Source organism: Castor canadensis, chromosome 8 (assembly GCF_047511655.1).
Source record: "Castor canadensis chromosome 8, mCasCan1.hap1v2, whole genome shotgun sequence".
NCBI classification, from domain to species: Eukaryota; Metazoa; Chordata; class Mammalia; order Rodentia; family Castoridae; genus Castor; species Castor canadensis.
The window spans coordinates 53,525,768-53,548,485 of NC_133393.1; the positions used below are offsets into that span (position 1 = coordinate 53,525,768).

Here is a 22,718-nt window from a genome sequence, read left to right on the forward strand (position 1 = left end):
GAGGAATAATTTAGAACTGATGAGCAATTTCCAAAAGAACTAACCCCAACGTCAATATCATAAGAATTATTTTGCATCCTGCCTTGAAGGCATACTGTAGGTGCATCCATAGGCTGTACTTTAAAGGGAAGTCCAGATTGACAGGTATCCTGATTATTTATGGTGGAGTTGACAGGTATTGCCATGGGCATTACTGCTCCTGTGGTCATGCAAAGCCAGCAATCCTTAGTAAGGGTGGGGTTGGAAGTGTTAAGCAAGGAGAAGGTACTTCCCAAAATATCTAATGTATTGGGATCTAAATCTGGAATCTGAGATTTAGGCAACATTAAGGGGTGATATGTGAGTTCGGGGATTTGGGGTTTTAAAAGCTCAATCACTTGAAGATGTTTGACAGCATCCGTGGGTCCTCCACCGTCAGAGACCCCTGTAGGGGCCTTAAGGGGCCAGCAGGAGGGTTTGCCAGCGCTGCCCTCACATCCAGCCAATTTGCCGGAGAGGTGAACGGTATATTGGGTTTGGCCGAGAAAGCCGGGTATCTGCACGACAGAGTCGGCGCTACCTCCCCCTATGACCCCTTGTTCAGAGCCAGCAATAAGAATGGCCTCAAAAAACTGTTGTCCGTTTTTGCCGTGGCAGAGAGAGGCTTGGGCATAGCAAGAGCTATGCACTGCCGAAGTGTGGTGACAGGTAGCTGAACAATTTTTAATTTCTTTTGAAGCGGTGGAGACTTTTGGTTTATTAACACATACCCAAGAAGGCTGCCAAAATCCCCCAATGTATGAGTTTTGCTCTATACGCTGATAAGCCACCTTAGTTATGCAATCCACGGTCAGGGCATAGCTGGTGGGGGCTATGGACAAGTGTCCTCCCCTGCATTCACAGGGGGCACCAAAAAGCTCTTGAGCGGCTAAGCCAGGGTCCCGAAATCCTCCATCAGCAAACCTGTTTAGCAGGAGTGTCGCAAGTAGAATCTTCATCCAGCGTGTGAACAGCATCTGTAAGAGAAGATAATGCGTCCTCAGGGAGAGGGTCTTTCTCCCTGGGTTTTGTTAAGTCATTAACCTGTTTTATTAGGCGTTCTGGTAACCATCTAGGGGCAGCCTGTTCTTGATCCAAAACACAAGCTGAGCCTCGGCCCCAAATGAGGACAGGATCTGGGCCTTTCCATTTATACGTAAGAGGATCGCGCCACATGACGGGTGGGCGGACAGTGTTAGACGAGGGGTGCCAGTGTCTGTCCGCGGCCGAGTGGCCGTCGCTGTCTAGGGTGAGAAAGTTGAGGGTAAATAATGTATGGTTTAGGCAATCTCTGGGAGTGGTAAAGGTAAGGGTAGAGGCTTTAAGATGGGTCAGCCAAGTTTTCAGAGTGAGGTGGGCACGTTCTACGATGCCCTGACCCTGGGGATTATAAGGAATCCCAGTAGTATGGGAAATTTGTAGAGTAGAACAGAACTGTTTAAACTTAGAACTGGTATATGCAGGGCCATTATCTGTCTTAATGTGTGTAGGTTTACCCATAACGGTGAAGGCTGAAACAAGATGAGAAAGGGCATCTTTGGTAGCTTCCCCAGAGTGTGGAGATGCAAAAATAAAGCCACTGAAGGTATCTATAGTAACATGTATATATTTGGTTTTTCCGAATTCGGGAAAATGAGTAACATCCATTTGCCACACCTGGTTGGGTAGTAATCCTCGGGGATTGACTCCCAAATGTTGAATGGGAAGGGAGATAGTGCAGGCAGGGCATGCCTTAACTATCTCTCGTGCCTGTTGTCTGGTAATTTTACAAAACAATCGAAGGCTTTGGGAATTTAGATGGTGAAGAGTGTGTAACTCGGTGGCTCTTTGGATGGAGCCGGCAAAGATTGGAAAGATAGAGCGCGTAGCTGCATCAGATTGGGCGTTTCCCTGTGTAAGGGGACCGGGAAGGTCAGAGTGTGCTCTGATATGGCCTAAGAAAAATGGGTGGCGTCTGGTCTGGATTAGCTGTTGAAGCTGATGAAACAGAAAGGCCGCATTGGAAGAGGCCTTAATGGCGGGTGAAATCTCCAGCAGGGGCACAGAATGAGCAATGTAGGCACTGTCTGTATAAATATTAACAGGTTTATCGAGAAAGGTTATAAAAACTTGTGCTATGGCAAACAGTTCCACAAGCTGTGCTGACTGATAGGCAGTCTCGAAGGTAGTAGGTTGATTACCGACAACAAAGACCGCACAGCCATTACTGGAGCCATCTGTGAAAACAGTGAGGGCCTGAGGAATGGGAGCCTTTTGAGTAATTTTGGGAAAAATAAAGGGATGTAATTGGGCAAAATGTAAAAGGGGGTCACTTGGGAGGTGATTATCAATTGTTCCTAAAAACCCTGATAGAGCAATGCTCCATTCGTCTTCTGTCTGTAATAAAAATTGGGTTTGGTCTTTAGTGTACGGGATTAAGATTTTATCAGGGTCCTTGCCAAAGTGTTGTCGAGAGAGTAAACGACCTTTGACAATAACAGAAGCTACCTGAGCAGGATAAACAGTAATAACCTTGGAGGATGTGGTGGGTAAATGGACCCAGAACAAGGGGCAACCTTTATTTTTAAAATGTGGATCCCTTTGCCAAAAAATTCCTGTAGGTGTGTGGGGAGTATGTAGAATGACCAGGATCAGGGGGAGGTTATAAGAAATTTGTGTAACAAACTGTTGGGTAATGGCTTTTGTGACTTGGTTTAATGCCTGTTGAGCCTCGGGGGTGAGTTTTCGAGGGGAGGTGGGGTGGGAGTCACCTTTTAAAATATCATTAAGGGGTAAGAGTACACAAGTGGGTAATTTTAAATACGGTCTTAGCCATTGAATGTCTCCCATTAATTTTTGAAAATCATTAAGGGTGTGAAGATGATCTACACGTAATTGTATCTTGGGAGTTTGGATTTGGTTGCCTTGGAGTTGAAGGCCCAAATAGGTATAAGGGTCTTGTGTTTGAACCTTATCAGGTGCTATTTGTAATCCCAAGGTAGTGAGGGCTTTATAGAGATCCAGGTAGCAACCATTAAGATTATGAGTATCAGGTGCGGCAATCAACAAATCATCCATGTAATGTAAGATGTAAATTTGTGGCCATCGTTTTCTCACAGGGTCAACTGCCTGTGCGACATATTTTTGACAAAGACTAGAGCTGTTGGCCATACCTTGGGGAAGTACCTTCCATTGAAATCTCTGCATAGGACCCTGAAAATTGATGCGAGGGAGACTAAAGGCAAAATAGTGTCTATCCTCAGGATGTAAAGGGATGGTGAAAAAGCAATCTTTTAAGTCAATAACCATTTTATAATAGTCTTTGGGGATAGCTACTGGTGTAGGAATACCTGGCTGTAGTGCTCCCATGGGGCGCATGACTCTATTGATGGCGCGCAAATCTTGTAAAAGGCGCCATTTGCCTGATTTTTTTTTGATAACAAAAATAGGAGTATTCCATGGTGAGGTTGAGGGCTCTACATGGTCGGCTGCTAGCTGTTCCTGTACTAACATGGAAGCAGCCTTTAATTTTTCTTGGGTAAGGGGCCACTGATCCACCCACACAGGAATTTGAGTTTCCCAAATAATTTTATCTGCATGGGGTACAGGAGGGTCAGGGGCTGACACTAAAAATCCAAATACCCAAGCCCCTGTGTATTGGTTTTTTGTGTGGCTAGTATGGGTTTAGTTATTCCTTGTCTCTGTTTACCAAGGCCCGTGCCTGGGACAAAGTCCATACGGAGCATTTGATGGGTAACTATGGAGTTAGGGCTGGCCAAAATAACTTCCATCTGGCTTAGGATATCTCGGCCCCATAAGTTAACTGGGAGACCAGGGATAACAAAGGGAGTGACAGTTCCTTTGTTGCCTTCCCTATCAGACCAGTGAAGAACCTTAGAACTGACTAGGGGGTTTTTTGATTGTCCTATTCCTTTGAGGTCAGTTAAGGATGGGGTGAGGGGCCAGCCCGGGGGCCAATATTGTTGGGATATAATGGTGGCGTCGGCCCCGGTATCTAAAACTCCTTGAAACTCTTTTCCTTCAATAACTAGGGTAAGGGAGGGCCTTTCCTGAGAGATGGGTTGTACCCAGTAGATATCAGAGGACCCCAAGGAGGCAGTCCCCCGTGGTAGGCTCTGGGCAGTGGAGGTGCCTCCTGAGTGTAGGGGGAGGAGAAGTAATTGTGCGAGCCTTGTTCCTGCTGGAATGGCTGCAACCCCATTAATAGCTGTGGCTAATATTTGTATCTCTCCAGTAAAATCATTATCAACAATGCCAGGGAAGACTTGTATACCCTGTAAGGTGGTGGAGGCTCTTCCAAGAATAAGAGCACACATGTGAGATGGAGGGGGACCCACAACTCCAGTGGGTATTATCTGGGGTCCCTGCATTGAATCTAATATTGTATCGGTGGTGGCACAGAGGTCCAATCCTGCACTGCCTGGGGTGGCTCTTTGGAGGGAAGAGATAGTGGAGAAGGGTTTTGAGGAAGGTTGGGGGCTTGGGAAGGGACAAACCTTATTGCCCCTGGGTTTGTCCTGGGGGATATCGGGGCCAGGGGCTGGCCCCGTGAGGAGTTTTCCAACAAGCGGGGAAAAATAGGTTGTCCAAGAGCATTAGTCTTAGACCTGCATTCATTAGCCCAGTGACGGCCCTTGCTGCAACGAGGGCAGAGTGGTGGGTGGTTTAGCCTCGGTTTGAGCCCCGATCTGGGGGGTTATTGCCTTTGGGCATTTACGTGCAAAATGGCCAGGCTGATTACAATTAAAGCAAGTCTGTGAGCCAGGGTTATGGAGAGCCTTGGTAAAGGCAGCACCTATGGCTAGGCCCATGGCATGGGCCGTACCTACCCCAGCACAAAGTCTAATAAAAGTCAGAAAGTTCTCCTTTAGTCTTATGTGGTCGAAGAACATCCTGACAAGCTGGGTTGGCGTTTTCAAAGGCAAGATGTTTAACAAAGGCACTTTCGCTTTTGCTTGGACCAAGTAAGCGCTCTGCAGCTAAATTGAGCCGGGCAACAAAGTCACTATAAGGCTCATCGGGCCCTTGTCGAATTTTTGCCAAGGAGGTGGTAGCCGAGCCCTTTTGAGGGAGGCGTCTCCAAGCATGTAAGCCAGCTGTTTGAATTTGCGCCAAAAGCCCCACAGGGAGACATGCTTGTCTAGAGTTGGTGTCATATGGCGTGTTACCCACTAATTTGGCATAGGTCCAGGATTTAGAAGAGGTTTTAGTCAGATTTTTTTGAGCAGTTTCCCAACAGTGCTCTTTAAAATCTGCATTCCATAGCAGGAAATCTCCAGCACTGAGAGTAGCTCGGGCTAGAAATTTCCAATCATTTGGAGTAAGCCATTGTGTGCTTTGATTTTCTAATAAAGCCAACGTATAAGGCGCAGTGGGACCATATTGAGCACAAGCCTTTTTAAGTTTTTCGAGAAAGCGTAGACTTAATTTTTTATAGGCATTTTGGGTTTCATCCTGCCTAGAGGTGGGCTCCTCATCCTCTGAACCTTGTTTTTGTCCTGTTTCCTCTTGTTCCTCTCCTGCATTGTAGTGTTCCTCCTCGTCTGAGTCTGAGTCCCTATCATCATTTTCCCTATTCTCCGTATGGGAAAGCTCTGTCTCTGTTTGGCTGCGAGTGACCGGAAAGGCGAGAACAGCCCGATGGTGTGGCTTAGCTTTTATTTTAGACTGTTTTGGGCTGGGACATATAGATTCTGTGTCTAAAGCTAATGAGCGAAGCTCAAGGTCAAGAGACCTTAATTCTTTTAAAAGTTTAATTTGCTCTCGTCTGTGTTGGAGGGACTCGCGTAAGGGGGCTAAGTTAGGTAAGGGAAGCGGAGAGAAAATGTCTGGAGGGGCAGTAGGCCCTTGCAGGGCCGGAGCACAAAAGGCAGGAGGAGTGTATAAAGGGGGGTCCGTCAAGGACGGGTCTTGCTCTGAACGGTAACGGGCAGCTGTTTCCTCAAGGGTAGCCTGTTCTTCAGCAGTTAAGGCATCATCAGGGTTTAGGACTGGGTAGAGGTGGGTAATTTCTTTATCCTTTGGGTCCTGGGGTGGGGCAGGGTTATCAGATTTTGAGTTAGATTGTGAAGAATCTATATCAATAGAAACGGAAGGACACCTGGAAGGAGGGCGGGAAGCCGTCTGCATAGCATTTTGCCCGATTTTAACAAGTCTTAAGGTACCATTATCAAAGGGAGCACTTTTGAGTATTTCATTAATCAAGTTCCAATAAGAAAAGGCGGTCACAGGGACTTTTTAGGGGCCAAAAGATTCATAATAGTCTTTTAAACAGTCTCCGACCCGGAGCCATCTCTTACCATCAATGGTTCCTTCGAGAGGAAACCAAGGACATAAATCTCCTATGTAACAAAAAAATGACCTCAAATCTTTTTTCCTAACACGCGCCCCTCGTGTCTTGAGGGCCTCCTTGAGGCCTGAAAGAAACAAATCATGTGACGACACTGCTTGTCCCATGGTGGGTCACTCACCGTTCGCCGTCCTCACTCTCCTCCTGGATCTGTCTCTCGGTTGCGTTAGCCGAGGCGATCGCGAACTCTGCTTGGCGCCAAGCCTTTCCAGAGGACGGTGTTCTCCCCGCAATCACAGGAATAGCTACAGCCACGTTGGGCGCCAGATGTCCCGTCCTGCAGGACACATCAGCGTGGGTAGCGAACCTAGAAGGGGAAGAATGAAGGGACAAGAGACACGAAGGAGACAGCAAGACAGGAGTTCTGATCAAGCTGCAAAATTTTATTGTTCACACAGGGGTATTTATGTGCTGCGGGAGTGAGGGGTACGACGAGGTGCAGGCTGGTTGGCTGGTTCTACTATAGGACTTCTGATAGGGTGCATGTTCGCGCCGGCGGCAAGGTAAACTCCCGGAAGAGAAGCAGGGACGGCGCCATCTTGTGCTGGAGGTGGAGAAGTTGGGACAAACAACCGTGGGCAAGGTCAAGACAGAATGGCTCACAAAGGGAGCCTTGTCTCCGACACAGTGAGAGATCTACGGAGGGATTTCAGGAAGGGGAAAGATGTGATCTGACTTCTTCTAGAAGATGGTGACTCTGCTTGCATGTGGGCATAAAAGAAGGGCAAGAGCAGAGCTGGGAATCTGGGTAAGAGGCTGGTGGGTAACTTGGGCATCTGACTGTGTGGAGGTGGTAGGAATGCATAGTATGTAGATTCTGCAGCTATTTGGGCAGAATGGGTAGGACCAGGTGCTGGAAGAATGAAGAAAGAATGAAGGGGTCTCTCAGATGGCTGTCTGCCTTTGGTAGCTCACTTGGTCTGATGGCACCCTTGAGTCAGGACACTTAGGGAAGGAAAACAATTCTGTCTTTTGTTTGGATGGGTGGGTTTGGAATTGCCTGCTATGTGAGAAGTGATAGATGCCTAGTAGATATCTGATTTAAAGAGTGAGAGACTTGAGTGATGCATTCCCTTAAGATGGAAAAAGAAGAAACTCAGGGAAAAGTTCTGAGGAGCCCCAATTAAAGGGCTGGTAGAAGAAGGGAAGGTGACAAAGGAGACAATGAAGGGGTGACCCCGGGGGCAGGAGGGCATAAGAAGGGCACAGTGTCAGGAAGTCAGAGGAAGGAATGGTCACTGAGCTTATTAAGATACACTGGAAGAGCACTGCCCTGTTGATGACCTTGGCAGGTGAAGTTCAGTGGCCTGAGCCTGAGTTAGATAGTATAAATTCAGAAACAGTGCTGCTGCTCAAGTCCCAGGAAGGTTGGGAAGTAACAGGAGAATAGTCTTGGTACAAGAGATGGATAGCAGAATGATGGCCATTGTTCATTTGTAGCGCACTTTTGTCATAAATTAACTAAGTTCTTTGCAGTTCTGATTCTGTTGTTTTCTATGTTTGATATTTCAGATAACCCAAGAATCTCTCTGTTAATAGATTTCTTCCTCCTGCCCCTCACACACACACTGGAGATTGAACCCAGGGCCTCACACTTGTTAGTGGGGTACTCTACCATGGAGCTACGCCCTCAGAGCTTTCTAGCCCTCCAAATACCCCTCAATCAATGCCGTGTCAAAATTCCTATTAATGTCATTGGTAATTTTATGTTTGTAACAAGGGAAAATGGCACACATAGTCTTTGGGAATACTTAGAAACAAATTACTGTTGGTTCAACTAGTAATTTTTGAGTCTATTCTGTTCAGTAGACTACCCATCAGAATCTCCAGGGTGTTCTTAATGCCCGTCAATTTCTGGCTTCTGTTCCTCTGTCCCAACTATATAAGTATCTCTGGAGGTAGAGTGCAGGTGAGTCAGGTATGACCAGGGTTGGTTACCAGAGTGCCGGATGCTGTGTTAGGGACTGAATGTTCAGTGGTGCTATTTCACTGAATATTTGGTAGGCTATTGGAGCTTGTGGTCTGGTGGGATAGACATGTAATTTTTGAAAATATGAGTACATGCTTAATTATAATTGTGAAAAAAGCTTGTGAAGTGGTGAGTACAGGATTTGATAAAATCCTATTATAGGAGTACCAAGTCTGGTTGGCGGAAGTACAAGGTTTTCTAGATGATGTGATGCCTCAATTGAACCTCATGACAACTGTCAGCGCTATAGACTGGCCTTGAGAAATACTCCGGACCCCCTATAAGTGCCTCATCTCTTCACCAAAGATGGTGATAAATACAGTGACTGTTCACCAGATGCACATGGGACTGACTCATGGTCTGACAAAGAGTTTTCCTACCTAGGTTTATTAGAAACAACCTGAATACATATGAAAATATTTGAATTTCTAGGATGTGTGTGAGTGTGTGTGTATCTGTGATTTATGAAGAAACAATGTACAGATTTCTTTCTTTTTCTTTTTTTCTTGGCAGCACTGGGGTTTGGACGCAGGGCCTCACGCTTGCTAGGCAGGTGCTCTTATTGCTTGAGCCACTCTGCCAGCAATATGTCTGGATAACATTTTGGGAAAGCAATATACTCCTTTTTTTTTTTTTTTTCCTGGGGTTTTGAATCAGGGGCCTCACACTTGCTAGGCAGGCAGTCTTACTGTTTTGAGCCATTCTGCCAGACCCAGATTGCTTGATATTGGCAGAATCCCTACAGATTTCATGTGTTTTATTGAAATGTCTGGTAACCAATATTCCATCACCAAAGGTCTGAAGTTTTTCTTGAAGATAAGGAGAAAGCTTACTTGCCATGTTGATTTTATGGCTTGCTATATGTATTTGTCTCAAGGTGCTTAAAATTGGTATTTCTGAAAAAAAAAAGTGACAAAAGCTTATGTATAAAGGGAGCTGTTAGTTTTTTCTTACTCTCTGAGCTGCTTGCTATAGAACTTGCTCATACCTTGCAAAATAGTAAAGAGAATATGTATGAAAGAGACTGGTTCATTAGGAGTAAGCTTTACCTAAAGTAACTTCTTTTACTTGAAAGTAAAACATTGTATTTTACAGCTCATTGTATTTTCTCTACAGGTGTCAAGACAATACAATGTAAATATCCTAAATTCATTAGTCAAGAAAAGGTTTTTTTTGGCTGTACTGGGGTTTGAACTCAGGGCCTTGCCTTACTAGACAAGTACTTAAGCCATGCCCCCAGGCTCTTTGCTTTCAGTTTGTATTTAGACAGGGTCTCACATTAGTCAGGTCTAGGTATAGCTGCAGAGTATAATATTCTGTCCTCTACCTCCCAAGTAGCTAGGACCACAGGTGTGTGCCACCGTGCCCAGCCCTCAAAAGTCAAATTTTATAGGTTACATTTTCATTTTTTTTCTTTGATATTCTGAACATGTTTAACTATGTCCTTTTTAAAATCATTAGTAATTACTACTGATATAAATAAAATGTAGATAACCTATTACACAGGAGCTCTTTGGAAGATTCATGCAGTCTTTTGAGCTCAGTTTAGGAGCATTTTTTATTTAATTTTGGAGAATCTTCCTGCCCCCACCCCACACTCCTTAGGTACCAAAATCAGGGCCTTGCAAGTGCTAGGCAAGTACTCTACCACTGACCTGTATCCCCACCTGCCAAAAGTAAAAAGGACAATATAATAGCTTCCTGTGTACTTACCTTAGCTTCAGGTAATAGCTAATCTTATCTTTTCTTTACCTTTTCTGTTTAGTCCTCCTCTTTCATTCTGTACTATTTTGAAGTGGGTCACATCATTTCATTCATAATTAATTCAGCATATAATTTTCAGAGATAAATACTTTGAAAAAATGCCATGAAAACTCCATTGTCTACCCTTGAAATATTGCCGATAATGTCTTAATATTAGACATTCAGTTAACTTTCTAATGTAGTAGAAGCACTTTAATTTTCTCTGCTGTCTTTCCAATTGCCATCACTTTTTAACTGATACTCATGCAAAGGCAAATGATAAATGTAACATAGATGTAGGTAGAATATGTGCTTCCTAGAATGAAATGCCAGTTTGCATTTAGACATTTCATTTAATAGATATCTTTTAATAGATATATTTATGCAGGTAATATATTTGGTGTACATGTATGTATTTGTGAGTATGTTTATAGAAAATATTTGCTTTAATTATAAGTTTCCTGGAAATAAACTCAATTTTTCTTTTATGTACTCTACCACTGTTGTTGATGATAGACTCATAGCAGATGATTTATGATTGCCTTAATTATATACAGGACATGGAAGAAGGTCCCCTAAATATCACTTGGACTTTGTATTGAACATCCTCTCATAATTGTGATGTTTTAGATATGGTAGAAACATGGGAAGTTGTCTAGTTTAAGAAATAACTTCAGATTCATTTTTGTATGTGAGGAAGGTGTCTCAGAAGCCAGGTGACAGATGCTAGCTCTTCATATCCAGAGCAGGGGCAGAACTAGTAGATGTACAGAGTTCCCCCATCTTACCAGCCTGTGCTCCCTCACAACAGGCTATGCAGCACCTCTCTGTTTCATCAGACTTCCAGATGTTTCATCAGACAGGATTTCTGAATGTGATGTCAATGCATTTATCTGTCAGGTTAACCTGTCTGACGTTTGGCAGCTCATAATGAGCTGTACCTTAAACTTTCAAAGCTAGATGAGCAGCTTCTAATTTCTGTTACTTTTGATGCTGTTTTCTGTTCATGGGTGAATTCTATTAAGAAAATTTTGCGTAAACCTAATAATTAGTAACCTCTAAAGTCATATATTAATTATGAGAGTCAATAAATTGATAAGATGAAGGCAAATGAGAAAGTATTCAGTGTCCTAGGAGAGACTCCAGGAAATATTAAGGAATTGCCTGGAAGGTCTCCTGTCTCTTCCCCACCCAACACCCTCCCCTGCACCTCCACCAGGCTGCAAGAACTTACTGGGGCAATGTGGAAAGAGAAGACTTAGCAACTCAGCTGATGCACTTCTGTGGCTTGATCTGACCCCTCTTCTCAGTGGTAGGGTACTTGCTTGCTCATGACATTTGCTGGTTTCCTTCAAATGATTGTAGCTGCCTATGGAAGGTGCCACCATTTGAAAAGGGGTTACTATTCCATCTAGCAGAAATTGCTTAGAAATGGTTTGTCCTCAAAAGACAGTGTTATAAAAGATTTTGTTGTAAAGCTACATTGCCTTTTTTTTGGGTATTCTGAGGAACCTAGTTTCAACATGAAAGCTTGTTGCCTTTTAAATGGATGGAATTGGAGAACATCATTCTGAGTGAGGTTAGCCTGGCTCAAAAAACCAAAAATTGTATGTTCTCCCTCATATGTGGACATTAGATCAAGGGCAAACACATCAAGGGGATTGGACTATGAGCACATGATAAAAGCGAGAGCACACAGGGAGGGGTGAGGATAGGTAAGACACCTAAAAAACTAGCTAGCATTTGTTGCCCTTAATGCAGAGAAACTAAAGCAGATACCTTAAAGCAACTGAGGCCAATAGGAAAAGGGGACCAGGTACTAGACAAAAGGTTAGATCAAAAAGAATTAACCTAGAAGGTAACACCCACGCACAGGAAATCAATGTGAGTCAATGCCCTGTATAGCTATCTTTATCTCAACCAGCAAAACCCCTTGTTCCTTCCTATTATTGCTTATACTCTCTCTACAACAAAATTAGAGATAAGGGCAAAATAGTTTCTGCTGGGTATTGAGGGGGGGAGCGGGAGGGGGTGGAGTGGGTGGTAAGGGAGGGGGTGGGGGCAGGGGGGAGAAATAAACCAAGCCTTGTATGCACATATGAATAATAAAAGAAAAATGAAAAAAAAAAAATAAATCTAAGGAAAGTGTCCTGCATTCCCCCAGCTCCCAAAGTGACCTGAGGCATTTTGACTATCGTTTCGCACCTTGCCTCAATTCTCTCTCCCGATGCAAGAACTGAGGTCTCCACCAGCACTAAACTTTCTGGTGACATTTTTGGTGCTGTGACTGGGATCCCATCTGGCTGGTTCTACCAGAGTTCTCTTCAAAAAAAAAAAAACTACAAAAGAAGCCCGGAAGGCAGGATGGTTTACACTACAAAAGCAGCCAGACAACATAGGATGTTTTATAACCAAAGCCAAAAGGAGACCCTCCTGGCATGGTTTGAACACAACCCTCACCCTAATAAATCTACCAAAGAACAACTGGGCAAGCAACTTGGCATTCCAGCATCTAAAATTAAGAATTGGTTTAAAAGACGAAGATCACTACAGAGAAAAATAGAATTTAAACACTCCTTAGAAAAATGTCAAAACCAGGAGCACAGCCAGTCTCAGTCTCGCACTCAAGAATACTTACCACAAAAAGCCAGACAACACCAGGTGCTCCTCACCAGAACTCAAGGAGAAATCTTTCTTTTTTTTTTTTTAATTTTTTTTTATTTTTCTTTTATTATTCATATGTGCATACAAGGCTTGGTTCATTTCTCCCCCCTGCCCCCACCCCCTCCCTTACCACCCACTCCACCCCCTCCCGCTCCCCCCCCCTCAATACCCAGCAGAAACTATTTTGCCCTTATCTCTAATTTTGTTGTAGAGAGAGTATAAGCAATAATAGGAAGGAACAAGGGTTTTTGCTGGTTGAGATAAGGATAGCTATACAGGGCATTGACTCACATTGATTTCCTGTGCGTGGGTGTTACCTTCTAGGTTAATTCTTTTTGATCTAACCTTTTCTCTAGTTCCTGGTCCCCTTTTCCTATTGGCCTCAGTTGCTTTAAGGTATCTGCTTTAGTTTCTCTGCATTAAGGGCAACAAATGCTAGCTAGTTTTTTAGGTGTCTTACCTATCCTCACCCCTCCCTTGTGTGCTCTCGCTTTTATCATGTGCTCATAGTCCAATCCCCTTGTTGTGTTTGCCCTTGATCTAATGTCCACATATGAGGGAGAACATACGATTTTTGGTCTTTTGGGCCAGGCTAACCTCACTCAGAATGATGTTCTCCAATTCCATCCATTTACCAGCGAATGATAACATTTCGTTCTTCTTCATGGCTGCATAAAATTCCATTGTGTATAGATACCACATTTTCTTAATCCATTCGTCAGTGGTGGGGCATCTTGGCTGTTTCCATAACTTGGCTATTATGAATAGTGCCGCAATAAACATGGATGTGCAGGTGCCTCTGGAGTAACAGTCTTTTGGGTATATCCCCAAGAGTGGTATTGCTGGATCAAATGGTAGATCGATGTCCAGCTTTTTAAGTAGCCTCCAAATTTTTTTCCAGAGTGGTTGTACTAGTCTACATTCCCACCAACAGTGTAAGAGGGTTCCTTTTTCCCCGCATCCTCGCCAACACCTGTTGTTGGTGGTGTTGCTGATGATGGCTATTCTAACAGGGGTGAGGTGGAATCTTAGTGTGGTTTTAATTTGCATTTCCTTTATTGCTAGAGATGGTGAGCATTTTTTCATGTGTTTTCTGGCCATTTGAATTTCTTCTTTTGAGAAAGTTCTGTTTAGTTCACATGCCCATTTCTTTATTGGTTCATTAGTTTTGGGAGAATTTAGTTTTTTAAGTTCCCTATATATTCTGGTTATCAGTCCTTTGTCTGATGTATAGTTGGCAAATATTTTCTCCCACTCTGTGGGTGTTCTCTTCAGTTTAGAGACCATTTCTTTTGATGAACAGAAGCTTTTTAGTTTTATGAGGTCCCATTTATCTATGCTATCTCTTAGTTGCTGTGCTGCTGGGGTTTCATTGAGAAAGTTCTTACCTATACCTACTAACTCCAGAGAATTTCCTACTCTTTCTTGTATCAACTTAAGAGTTTGGGGTCTGATATTAAGATCCTTGATCCATTTTGAGTTAATCTTGGTATAAGGTGATATACATGGATCTGATTTCAGTTTTTTGCAGACTGCTAACCAGTTTTCCCAGCAGTTTTTGTTGAAGAGGCTGCTATTTCTCCATCGTATATTTTTAGCTCCTTTGTCAAAGATAAGTTGCTCATAGTTGTGTGGCTTCATATCTGGATCCTCTATTCTGTTCCACTGGTCTTCATGTCTGTTTTTGTGCCAGTACCATGCTGTTTTTATTGTTATTGCTTTGTAATATAGTTTGAAGTCAGGTATTGTGATACCTCCTGCATTGTTCTTTTGACTGAGTATTGCCTTGGCTATTCGTGGCCTCTTGTGTTTCCATATAAATTTAACAGTAGATTTTTCAATCTCTTTAATGAATGTCATTGGAATTTTGATGGGAATTGCATTAAACATGTAGATTACTTTGGGGAGTATCGACATTTTTACTATGTTGATTCTACCAATCCATGAGCATGGGAGATCTCTCCACTTTCTATAGTCTTCCTCAATCTCTTTCTTCAGAAGTGTATAGTTTTCCTTGTAGAGGTCTTTCACATCTTTTGTTAGGTTTACACCTAGGTATTTGATTTTTTTGAGGCTATTGTAAATGGAATTGTTTTCATACATTCTTTTTCCGTTTGCTCATTGTTAGTGTATAGAAATGCTAATGATTTTTCTATGTTGATTTTATATCCTGCTACCTTGCTATAGCTATTGATGATGTCTAGAAGCTTCTGAGTAGAGTTATTTGGGTCTTTAAGGTATAGGATCATGTCGTCTGCAAATAGGGATATTTTGACAGTTTCTTTACCTATTTGTATTCCTTTTATTCCTTCTTCTTGCCTAATTGCTCTGGCTAGGAATTCCAGTACTATGTTGAATAGGAGTGGAGATAGTGGGCATCCTTGTCTGATACATATGATCATCCAAAACTGAACAAAGAGGAAATTAATCACCTGAATAGACCTATAACACAAAATGAAATTGAAGCAGCAATCAAGAGTCTCCCCAAAAAGAAAAGTCCAGGACCTGATGGATTCTCTGCTGAATTCTATCAGACCTTTAAAGAAGAACTGATACCAACCCTCCTTAAACTGTTCCATGAAATAGAAAGGGAAGGAAAACTGCCAAACACATTTTATGAAGCCAGTATTACACTTATCCCAAAACCAGGCAAAGACACCTCCAAAAAGGAGAACTATAGGCCAATCTCCTTAATGAACATTGATGCAAAAATCCTCAACAAAATAATGGCAAACCGAATTCAGCAACACATCAAAAAGATTATTCACCACGACCAGGTAGGCGTCATCCCAGGGATGCAGGGGTGGTTCAACATACGAAAATCAATAAACGTAATAAACCACATTAACAGAAGCAAAGACAAAAACCACTTGATCATCTCAATAGATGCAGAAAAAGCCTTTGATAAGATCCAACATCATTTCATGATAAAAGCTCTAAGAAAACTAGGAATAGAAGGAAAGTTCCTCAACATTATAAAAGCTATATATGACAAACCTACAGCCAGCATTATACTTAACGGAGAAAAATTAAAACCATTCCCTCTAAAATCAGGAGAAATCCTTCTTAAAGCCTTTGAGAAGAACCCGTTCCCTACTCTTGCCACCAGAAAGAAACTGGCTAAACAAACAGGCATCCGGGAGTCCAGAATTCAAATGTGGTTTCAGAAGCAAAGATCTCTGTTCACTGAGCAGAGCACAAAGGAGCCTGTGAATTTCACAGCAGATGACTCAAATGGAAGACCAGATGTGGCCACTGGCCAGCAGCAATCGGACCCGCCTGCTCTCCCAGACCAGCCTCAAAATCTTCCTTCCTCCAGTTCCTTCTGTAGCAACCAACCACAGGTACTTACTCCTCTCCCAACTCCTGTGATCCTGGTCTTTTTTGATCCCAACAGAGTCTATGTCATGAACAATCAAGAACCAAGTGTCATGATCACGCAGCCCACACAAGCTGGGCAAGTTGGAGAGAAACCTGTCCCCTCTCTGACTTTTATGACATGCTCTCCAGAACTGCCAGCTCCGCAAGAGGATCTCTCCAGCACTCGGGCTCTTTTCTGGCACCAATACCAAGAAAAATGCCAAAGTCACAAAGAACACACTGGCACAGGAGTCCCGCTGCTAAAGGACCATTCTCTGCCTCATCCTGAGCACAAGGAACAGCCTGAGGATCCTGGTCACCTCGATGTATCGTATATAATGCAATGGTGGGAGAAGGACCGCCAGGCTCTGATTGAGGAATGGGAACCTCGTGAAGGGACACAGTGAGACAGATCCGTGGTAGCAGCAGGCACCGTCATTTCGACTGCCATGTTGTCCAGCCTGCCAACCAGATAAGCCTGATGTAGAAGCCTCAAGCCTGTAGACCAGCTGCTGTCATCCACAGAGCCTCAGTAAAAGGAAGACCCTTCTTGAATTCCAATCACAGGAGCTGAACCTTCCAGGACCCCAACAAGCCCCCTCCATAGGGAAGATGATCAGGCTCTACTCCATACACTGCAACGTTCACCGTGACCCTAGCTGTTGGCCGAGTATTTGTTTCAGCCCCTCGAACTTGTCTCCACTTTGATGGGCAGTAACTACTCAGTGCCCCACAATCTAGGCTATCTTGTGAGACACAAAACTTCATCCATGGTCCTTCCAGTTCAAGAGTCAAAGAGTGAAGGGATGGGCTCACTGCAACTCCCACGTCAGAAATCAGATGCTCCAGGTTTTGCCACCTTGGACCTAACAGGTCTCAGCTTGGTCCTCTGCCCACAGAGGCCTTTCCCACAATAATTCTTAAGGCCTGGATGTTTCTAACCTTTTGCATATCCTACCATCTCTTCAATACAACTTAAGAATGGGACATCTGAAAAAACAGAAAAAAAGAAAGAAAAAAAAATAAAGAATGGGACATCTGGTCACCTTGCACATGGAAAGGACATTTGACTCACGTGACTGCCAGACTGGTAGACCTGGCATCTCTCAAAAGACACGAATCCCCACCTTTAATTAATTAATTTTTTTTAATTAACTGTGCTGCTGAGGCTCAAACCCAGGCCTCCCACATGGTAGGCAGCACTGTACCACAGAGCTATAGCTTCAGCGCCTAATCCCTACCTATCTTTTTCTGTAGCGACTGGATGCAATCTTGTTGCTGCAGAAGCTCAGATTCCTTTTTCTTCCAGAGAATTCAATCCTGTTTCCCTCCAAAAGCTTATAAACATGTGGACTTAGATAAGTAGATGTACATACACATGTAGATTTAGAGACAGAGAGAGGGGAGAGGAGTAGGCAGGGGAGAGAGATGGTTGTAATATAGATAGATGCAAATACAGATCAATTTGCATAGATCTGTACATCACAAATACATGGAGTCAAAAATACATGGAACCATAGATCTAAATACTGTGTAGCTGAAGATGTTTATTTCAGATGCAAATATAAAATCCCTTCACTAATTTCACTTGTTTGTAACTGAGAGAACTGGGTCCACATGTGTGGGAAGTATGAAGAAGTGATTAGCGATGTGAGAATTTTCTCTGCCCATGAGAATCTTCAGGGGATTTTATTTAAAAATAAAAATAAGCCTGGTCCCATCACTGCCAAACAATTATATCAGAGCCTTCTCCAGTCACTTTGTGCCATGAGATGTGCGCAGAAGCATGCCTGTACACGTGTGTGCACATATGCAGGTATGCTTTCATTCCCTAGGTGATGACTGAAGGTCCAGCTCATACGAGGAGCACTGACTTCTGCTGAGTGACTTTAGCAACAAATACTGATGCTGGGATACCTGGCACTTGTGCCTCTGATGCCTGTAAGGCTGTCCACCACACACTGTGTAGATGAGTGCAGAAGTGATGTCTTGCCAAAACTGCGTCTCTGTGCTGACCTTGCTCCAACACCTTCCCATGAATCTGACTGAACTGTGATGAACCAAAAAGTCATGTTTTCAGTGATATGCTCATTGTACCACCCCCGCAACACCATAACATATTTTGATATTTTTAGAGGTTGCATTAAAGTCAACTGTTTTATGTACAAGTCTTCACTTTTCTCTATCCTTACAAACACTTGTAAGCTTTGGATTTTTTTAATTACTTTCTTTGGACTTTTTGATAATAGCCTTTCCATCAGATTAGTTTTTAAAATGTAACTGCTAATAAATTAATAAAGTAAGATTTATTCTGATTTCTGTCAGGAACTTCCTCAAAAAAAAAAAATCTAAGGAAAGTGTGTTTAAGTTCTTCTAATAATTGTACTACAACTAATAACACTGGAGAAGAGAAACAATCTTAATTGTTTTTTTAAGTAAGCCCACAGGCAGAACAGTAGTTAAGATCTGAGTCAGTTTTGTGAACTAAAACTCAATTTTAAATGGGTAGACTGTTAGGAAAAAACGCAGCTCACAAAGAAAGCCCACGAGAGAACTCACGTCCAAGAGCAGGGCTTAATGGCAGGTACGAGGTAGCACAGGAAGAGAGAGGTTCAGGCCAGGCATGGCGTTTTTATAGAAGAGGGAGGGTAAGGGGTTGGCGCATGCGCGCTGGGGTCCCTGATAGGGGTGGAGCTTGGGTGGGGCTTGTCTGGGAGCACGGGAAACCTTGTTAAAGGGATGGGCTGTTTGCTGGAAATGGTTCCATTTTCCAAGAGGTGCCACTGTTTTATAAAATGGCGGCGTTATTGTTCTATCATGGACTATAAATATTTCCAGCAGGAAAAGAATTCCTGCTGTCTTTGTAAGTAAAGTTCACCTTTATGCATGAGTCTTAGACATTCTAATTAATATATACATATAATTTTAAAAATACTTTGGTGGTTTTGGGAGAAATGTTAGTTGTGTTTAGTCCTGTGGTCTTCAGAGAAAATTTCATGAGCAAAAATGGTGATAGATTATCAAAGACAGCAGTCCTATTTTCAAAGCTGCCCCTTTCCAAGAAAGACTCTTGTAGCTGAAGCATTTGGCAGCAGAGGTCGGGTATTCCTGTGAGAACTGCCTTAGGCCCTTTTCCAGAGTCTAGTTTTTGCAATAATAATATACAGCAACCCTAGCAGGTAGTGCTGTTCAGGTTACAACCCCAGGGTCCAAAGCAGGATTCCCCCACACACCCCCACCTTCTACATAGCTGGCCATCATCCCCAGTTAGCCATCCTTCTTTCTGAGCCTGCCGTCCTATCCTTAGTGTGATCAAATTAAATTTAAACAATTTAAATAGAGTTGGACCATTTTCTTCTGGTCCCCTATATTCAAAGCAGTCCTCTGCCTAGAATCACTGTACATGTTAAGCTTTTACCACTTCGCAAGAATTCATCTTTTGAAATTCCTGTGAAATAGGTCCAAAATTGAAGGAAGTCAGGTTTCCTGCCAGGAAAAGCCTTTGCTTAACCCCCTACAGGCATTCTCAAACAGGATTTTTAAAGGTGGTCTTCAAAGGTGTTCTTTTCTTTGTTCTGAAAGTGACTTGACTTTAACTCTTCAGGTTTATGCTGGCTCTTTGTAGTAACTCAAGGGAAAAGTCATTAGCTTACTCAGAGTAATCTTCCCCTTCTTTCAGATGTATGCTTTCATTAGGACTTCCCAAAAGGACATCAGAATTGGGGCTCAACAAGGGACATTTAGAATAGGAACCATAGTTTAAGTAGGCAAAGAATTCTTAAAAATAATCACGTAGCAGAAGGAAATACATTTATACAAACCTCAAATTCTCTTTGAGAACTTGGAGATGATATATCACTTGTGAATGGTTTATTCAGAATAGTTACAATGATAGATATATTGTAAACAGAAAACTATTAAATAAAGGCTGTACTAAATATCTACCTTTTGGGAACTGTGGATGTAGCTCAATGGTAGAACATTTGCCCAGCATGCACAAGGCCCTGGGTTTGATGCCCAGCACTGCAAACAAACAAAAAGCTCAATCTCTTTAATTATTCCAAACGTTCAGCAGATTATTGTTAAATACTTGCTAAAATAAATAATTTTTTTTCTCCAAGGACCTTAAGATATTTTCAGCTGCGGCTCATAAAACTTGTGCATGAATTGTATTATTATAATTTACCTACAATTTTGTAGGTAATTTACATAGTATAACTGAAATATTATTTTTAGTTAATGAAGGGTTAGGTAGATTTCCTGTTTGCTTGATTAAATTTCAACCTCCATTCAGCAACTGTCAGCAGATATTTTGAATTTTCTTTGGAAGTGTAAAAGTATTTCCACAGTTAAAAAGACAATAAAAGTGTGTTGCTATACATATGTTAAATCTTTTAATAAAATAATTTTTATTTTAAAGTTCTAATGAGCTTCAACACTAGGATGGTTCTTTTATGGAGTTCATTTTCTGGAGATTTAAAAAAAAAATTCATTTCTTTTCTAAATGTTTATCACGGCGGACCCCAGAATGCCAGAGGTCATTTTAAAAAGAAAACACAAGTGTAGCCAGCACCAATATGAGACTTTAGTTTGATTTCTATCTGTGCCTTGTAATATAGTCCCTTCTGCACAGGGCTGCAGCCTAGCTGACTTCTGGGGGCGGTCACTTATGCACTTGGTCTTTGGCATGTTGTGACAAAGGAGTCTTTTTAAAAGTTGGTGTTAGGAGATAAAATACTTAAGTAGGTCATAATTTACCTGGCTTAATATTTGGAAACTATACAAGATATATAGGACAAAGTAGATTCAGGAGAGGGAAGTAAAGGAAAAGGGCCAGTTTTTTTTTTTGGCTTGGTAAAGAGAAGATTTTTATTTATTTATTTATTTAATTTTTATTTTATTCATATGTACATACAATGTTTGGGTCATTTCTTCCCCCTTCCCCCACCCCCTCCCTCGCCCCCCTACCCCCTCGCTCTCCCCCATACCCCCTCACTACCTGGCATAAACTATTTTGCCCTTATCTCTAATTTTGTTGAAGAGAGACTATAAGCAATAATAGGAAGGAACAAGGGTTTTTGCTAGTTGAGATAAGGATAGCTATACAGGGAGTTTATTCCCATTGATTTCCTGTACATGTGTGTTACCTTCTAGGTTAATTCTTTTTGATCTAAACTTTTCTGTAGTTCCTGGTCCCCTTCTCCTATCGGCCTCAGTTGCTTTAAAGTATCTCCTTTTGTTTCTCTGTGTTGGGGGCAACAAACGCTATCTAGTTTTTTAGGTGTCTTACCTATCCTCATACCTCCCTTGTATGCTCTCGCTTTTATCATGTGATCAAAGTTCAATTCCCTTGTTCTGTTTGCCCTTGATCTAATGTCTGCATATGAGGGAGAACATACGATTTTTGATCTTTTGGGCCAGGCTAACCTCACTCAGAATGATGTTCTCCAATTCCATACACCAGCGAATGATAACATTTCGTTCTTCTTCATGGCTGCATAAAATTCCATTATGTATAGATACCACATTTTCTTGATCCATTTGTCAGTAGTGGAGCATCTTGGCTGTTTCCATAACTTGGCTGTTGTGAATAGTGCTGCAATAAACATGGGTGTGCAGGTGCCTCTGGAGTAACCTGTGTCACCGTCTTTTGGGTATATCCCCAAGAGTGGTATTGCTGGATCAAATGGTAGGTCAATGTTTAGCTTTTAAAGTAGCCTCCAAATTTTTTTCCAGAGTGGTTGTACTAGTTTACATTCCCACCAACAGTGTAAGAGGGTTCCTTTTTCCCCACATCCTCGCCAACACCTGTTGTTGGTGGTGTTGCTAATGATGGCTATTCTAACAGGGGTGAGGTGGAATCTTAGTGTGGTTTTAATTTGCATTTCCTTTATTGCTAGAGATGGTGAGCATTTTTTCATGTGTTTTCTGGCCATTTGAATTTCTTCTTTTGAGAAAGTTCTGTTTAGTTCACTTGCCCATTTCTTTATTGGTTCATTAGTTTTGGGAGGATTTAGTTTTTTAAGTTCCCTATATATTCTGGTTATCAGTCCTTTGTCTGATGTGTAGCTGGCAAATATTTTCTCCTACTCTATGGGTGGTCTCTTCAGTTTAGAGACCATTTCTTTTGTTGAGTAGAAGCTTTTTAAGTTTTATGAAGTCCCATTTATCTATGCTATCTCTTAGTTGCTGTGCTGCTGGGGTTCCACTTAGAAAGTTCTTGCCTATACCTATTAATTCCAGAGTTTTCCTACTCTTTCCTGTACAACGTTAGAGTTTGGGGTCTGATATTAAGATCCTTGATCCATTTTGAGTTAATATTGGTATAGGGTGATATACATGGATCTAGTTTCAGTTTTTTGCAGACTGCTAACCAGTTTTCCCAGCAGTTTTAGTTGAAGAGGTTATCTTTTCTCCGTTGTACATTTTTAGCACCTTTGTCAAAGACAAGTTGGTTACAGTTGTGTGGCTTCATATCCGGGTCCTCTATTCTGTTCCACTGATCTTCATGTCTGTTTTTGTGCCACTACGATGCTGTTTTTATTGTTAGTGCTTTGTAATATAGTTTGAAGTCAGGTATCGTGATACCTCCAGCATTGTTCTTTTGACTGAGTA

General features: G+C 42.3%; 2 protein-coding genes across 4 annotated transcripts in view; both read left to right on the forward strand.

Annotated features, from left to right (window-relative positions):
- Window positions 1–22,718, forward strand: part of Exoc2 (exocyst complex component 2) — a 210,392-nt gene that overhangs the window by 90,599 nt on the left and 97,075 nt on the right. The gene's annotated exons all lie outside the window — the stretch shown is intronic.
- Window positions 14,726–20,952, forward strand: LOC141425711 (double homeobox protein B-like). The gene has a single exon (XM_074083001.1). The coding sequence runs from the start codon at window positions 15,437–15,439 to the stop codon at window positions 16,508–16,510; it is 1,074 nt and encodes a 357-aa protein (XP_073939102.1). The 5' UTR covers window positions 14,726–15,436; the 3' UTR covers window positions 16,511–20,952.

Bases quoted from the DNA above. Each gene is read 5' to 3' on its own strand.
- LOC141425711 (XM_074083001.1), top strand. From the start codon at position 15,437: ATGAACATTGATGCAAAAATCCTCAACAAAATAATGGCAAACCGAATT.